At 57.6% G+C, this 5061-nt stretch overlaps 1 protein-coding gene across 1 annotated transcript; it reads right to left on the bottom strand.

Annotated features, from left to right (window-relative positions):
- Positions 1 to 1190: 1190 nt before the first annotated feature.
- On the bottom strand, positions 1191 to 1466 carry VOLCADRAFT_38767 (uncharacterized protein; the record flags this gene model as incomplete). Its single annotated transcript, XM_002957253.1, has 2 exons — positions 1191 to 1250; positions 1374 to 1466. Coding segments are annotated over 2 exons (153 nt in total), but the record flags the coding sequence as incomplete, so codon positions are not given.
- Positions 1467 to 5061: the final 3595 nt, after the last annotated feature.

Genomic DNA, 5061 nt, shown 5'->3' with positions numbered 1-5061 from the left:
CGGTGAGTCACGCGCTAGTTAAACGCATCCCTTGTCTGTGCTGTGCATTTACTTGTTGACGTTGCCTTATGTACGTCATTGTACAATTNTGCAGTGCGTCACGTCTTGTTCGTTAGTTGGTTGTAAAGCGCTGTTGTCTGTTGTGGGTTTTTGTTGTTGTGCCGCATGCGACGTCGGCGTCTCGCCATGGACGTCTCGCCGTCGGCGTCTCACTGTCGGTGTCTTGCCGTTGGCATCTTTTAGTTCTTGTCAAATTGCTGTTCTTGCACGGCGGCTTTCTCCGCTGCCCTCACAGGCACTGCAGCAACGGGGAAGGGGTGGCTCGCTGGACAGCGGTGCCGGCGCCGTCGGCAAGCTATCAGCAGCTGCCGCCGCGGCGGCGCCGGCAGTAAGACCCCTAGCGGACTTTGCCTTTATCAGAAGTGCACCGAAACGTCGCGTCTCCGCCGGCCGCACCGGGACGTTGGTTAATACACCCTCAGCACCGACGGGGCCCATGGGAAGGTGCCGTCCCAGTGTGTTCGTACAGCCGGCGGATGAGGCGGCGGCGCCGACAGATGCTTATGAGGCACTGTTGGACAGGCACGAGCCCCACGCCTCCGTTGCGACATCGAAGAGCTTAGACGCTTGAATTGGAAAACAAACGTGGTGGAAGCACAGGCGCCTCCCGGTCACACCAGCCGCATCGACGGTGGCGACGCGGACGGCAGCCGAGAAGGTATCGAGCCCAGCGACGGTGACAGTGATGATGGCAGTGATGAAGTAGTGATAATGGGAGAAGCTCCAGGAAAGGGGTCCTGGCACTTTGGCTCGTTACCTCGCAACGGAGGTTCGGATCGGCAGACATGGGCGGACACCTTTCACGGCCCTTTCAGCCACCGCGCACTAATGCAGGGGCCTTTGCGGGCGCTGCTGCTGCTGCTGCTAGCGCTGCTGCTGCGGCGGCGGTGACTTCAACCCATTTCCCTCCCCGGCCGCCGCTGTGGCTCTTCTCCTCTGGGCTTGCTGCCACCGCGACCTTTTTGCGGTGCATTTCCCTCCCCGCCCGCCGCTGTGGCTCTTCTCCTCTGGGCTTGCTGCAACCGCGACCTTTTTGCGGTGCATTTCCCTCCCCGGCCGCCGCTGTGGCTCTTCTCCTCTGGGCTTGCTGCCACCGCGACCTATTTGCGGTGCATTTCCCTCCCCGGCCGCCGCTGTGGCCCTTCTCCTCTGGGCTTGCTGCCACCGCGACCTTTTTGCGGTGCATTTCCCTCCCCGGCCGCCGCTGCGGATCTTCTCCTCTGGGCTTGCTGCCACCGCGACCTTTTTGCGGTGCATTTCCCTCCCCGGCCGCCGCTGTGGCTCTTCTCCTCTGGGCTTGCTGCCACCGCGACCTTTTTGCGGTGCATTTCCCTCCCCGGCCGCCGCTGTGGCTCTTCTCCTCTGGGCTTGCTGCCACCGCGACCTTTTTGCGGTGCATTTCCCTCCCCGGCCGCCGCTGCGGCTCTTCTCGTCTGGGCTTGCTGCCACCTCGACCTTTTTGTGGTGCATTTCCCTCCCCGGCCGCCGCTGCGGCTCTTCTCGTCTGGGCTTGCTGCCACCGCGACCTTTTTGCGGTGCATTTCCCTCCCCGGCCGCCGCTGCGGCTCTTCGTGCCCACCCACGCTACAGAAGTTCTGCTTTCAAACTACCGTGCACAAAAGAAAGATGAAAAGGGAGACATCCTTGCTCAAACCACGACATTCGTTGCAAACGGAAGGACTAGTTCAAAGCAGGAAAATAAGGGAGTCCAAAGATATGGAGGATCGGGTCGAGAAATATGGTTGTCATGGTGGAAGTTGTCCGTTGGAGATATGTTTGGTTGGAAGAGGTTGGCAGATGTTGATCCAGTTGGTGGACAGTTGGTGGACAGTTGGTGGTGACCGGCCGGTTTTATTGTCGTCGCTGGGTTTTGTGGATGGTAGCTAGCGTTATCTAACCAGCCAGCAGCTGCAGCCAGTTATATTGCCTAAATGGGCTACGCTATGCAGCTATCAGCCAGCAGCCAACAACCAGCATCAGCGAGTGTGCGCGTGTCACGGCTGTTGCCGCGCGTGTACAGTCTGTCGTGTTTTCGTTTGTGGTGCCCACAGCCCTGGTTGTGCACAATTGATTTTTATTTGTTTGGGGATTACCTAATTAAGGGGAGGCTACACCTTATTAAATAATAGATGAATAAATAAAGCTGAACCATGATATCTATTTCCGCTTTATTTATTTACTTACTTATTTACTCTGTTTTTAATATCTTAATATAGATTAGTAATGCGCCTCAGCCTTATAAGCTAAGGCGTGCATTAGGGTGCCGGGGTTGTAGAGGTTATGGGTTTTCCCAGGCCTTTGCACCTCCTGTCACCGTATTTTTACTTTTTTCATTATGTAGTCAGCAGCAGCAGCAGCAGCAGCAGTAGCAGCCGGCAGATCAGCAAGCAGCTGCAGCAGTGGCCATGGCCCGGGCCCTTTATCGCCAGGGTTTGCGGCAGCTTCCCTGGTGCCAGGACCCGAATGCAGGGTCGACTGGCTGCCGGGACTCGGGGCGTACGAGTCGTCCGGCCTGCCGGCACCCGCACGCAGGGGCCGGCCGTACTTTTATAACGCCCGTCTCAGGTGGGTGGATGGGTGGGTGGGCGACGTGGGTGTGGGTGTGGTGCGTACTTCGTGATTTGGGTTCAACTAGTGGTCGTGGAAAAAGGCCGCAGGGCCGCAGCGCACGTGTCGCAACGAGGCCTTGTGACTTTTGGGGCAAAATAATGACATTTGGGGGTTTTACCCCCCTCCCCCCCGTGTATGCTGCCCCCTTACCTATTCCCTCTGCCGTTTTCCCCCTTTATCACGCACCTCCTCTTCAGGTGCGGCTGGGGATCAACCTGTGCGCCCCAGTGGCACCGAGCGGGCGTTGTTGATGATGGACCCGGCTGAGGTGGGTGCGGATGGGCTTGGGGTTTTGGTGCATGGGGTGTGCGTCGTGGGGACCAGCAGCGGTACCCTTGCTTGCAACTGTCACCTAATTATGTGTGTGTTAGTTGTGTCGTACTGCTAACCATATTTTGACTTCCCGCGCCCTTCCCCCGCCTTGTCCCTTTTCCTTCAGGTGCACTGCTGGGTGCAATTCTTCCGCACCCAGCTGCACCCAGCCGGGTGCCGCCGCTGCTGGCCAGTTGGCTAGCGGCGGCGGCGGCGGCGGCATATAGCCGCAACTATCAACTGCTGTAAACGCCATCGGCATCATGATCATCATGATCATCATCATCATCATCGTCATCATTATAATCATGGTCATCATCATCAGTTGCCGCCATTCTTGTTGGCTTGATAACTTGTTGGCTGCATGCAGCGCCAACTACGAGCAATGACCGAACGAATGGTGTCGTACAGTAAACGCCATACCGGCCGTATAACGGTTAATAATAAAAATATCAATAAGTGGCGAATACATGGGACATGGCCTGGCATGATGCGGTTCGGGGGGCTTTGCCTGGCATGATGCGGTCCGGGGGACATGGCCTGGCACAATGCGATTTTGGGGTGCATGGCCTGGCATGATGCGGGTTTGGGGGGCATGGCCTGGCATGATGCGGTTCGGGGGACATGGCCTGGCATGATGCGGTTCGGGGGACATGGCCTGGCATGATGCGGGTTTGGGGGACATGGCCTGGCATGATGCGGGTTTGGGGGACATGGCCAGGCATGATGCGGTTCGGGGGGCATGGCCTGGCATGATGCGGGTTTGGGGGGCATGGCCTGGCATGATGCGGTTCGGAGGACATGGCCTGGCATGATGCGGTTCGGGGGGCTTTGCCTGGCATGATGCGGTCCGGGGGACATGGCCTGGCACAATGCGATTTTGGGGTGCATGGCCTGGCATGATGCGGGTTTGGGGGACATGGCCTGGCATGATGCGGGTTTGGGGGACATGGCCTGGCATGATGCGGTTTTGGGGGCATGGCCTTGCACAACGCGATTTGGGGTGGATGGCCTGGCATGATGTGATTGGGGGGCATGGCCTGGCATGATGTGATTGGGGGGCATGGCCTGGCATGATGTGGTTCGGGGGACATGGCCTGGCATGATGTGGTTCGGGGGGCATGGCCTGGCATGATGCGGGTTTGGGGGACATGGCCTGGCATAATGCGGTTCGGGGGACATGGCCTGGCATGATGCGGTTTGGGGGACATGGCCTGGCACAATTTGGTTTGTGGGCTTGCATAGACGGATGCTCTTGTGGGGTTTCGTGGCATAATGCCGTTCGGAGGTTGCATTGACGAATTCGATTTGGGACGTACGTGAGGCGCCTTAGCACGGTATCGTGCACGGTAAGTCTGGGCCGCAAGCTTAGGGTTTTAACTGCTGTTCGCGCTTAAATGCAACCGTTAGTCGTTGGAATCTGCATGTTTAACCGTGTCATCTTTACTTGTGCAGGGTCTCCTCTCCGCAGAGTTTGTGTTCGAAGCTCTGAAGGACTGCGCGGCCTCAGCTCTAACGAGGCTGCGACGTACGTGAGGCGCCTTAGCACGGTATCGTGCACGGTAAGTCTGGGCCGCAAGCTTAGGATTTTAACTGCTGTTCGCGCTTAAATGCAACCGTTAGTCGTTGGAATCCGCATGTTTAACCGTGTCATCTTTACTTGTGCAGGGTCTCCTCTCCGCAGAGTTTGTGTTTGAAGCTCTGAAGGACTGCGCGGCCTCAGCTCTAACGAGGCTGCGACGTACGTGAGGCGCCTTAGCACGGTATCGTGCACGGTAAGTCTGGGCCGCAAGCTTAGGGTTTTAACTGCTGTTCGCGCTTAAATGCAACCGTTAGTCGTTGGAATCCGCATGTTTAACCGTGTCATCTGTACTTGTGCAGGGTCTCCTCTCCGCAGAGTTTGTGTTTGAAGCTCTGAAGGACTGCGCGGCCTCAGCTCTAACGAGGCTGCGACGTACGTGAGGCGCCTTAGCACGGTATCGTGCACGGTAAGTCTGGGCCGCAAGCTTAGGGTTTTAACTGCTGTTCGCGCTTAAATGCAACCGTTAGTCGTGGAATCCGCATGTTAACCGTGTCATC

Source organism: Volvox carteri (assembly GCF_000143455.1).
Source record: "Volvox carteri f. nagariensis unplaced genomic scaffold VOLCAscaffold_71, whole genome shotgun sequence".
NCBI lineage: Eukaryota > Viridiplantae > Chlorophyta > Chlorophyceae > Chlamydomonadales > Volvocaceae > Volvox > Volvox carteri.
Note: the sequence above shows the minus strand (reverse complement) of the source record. Positions and strands in the feature narration are given on the sequence as shown.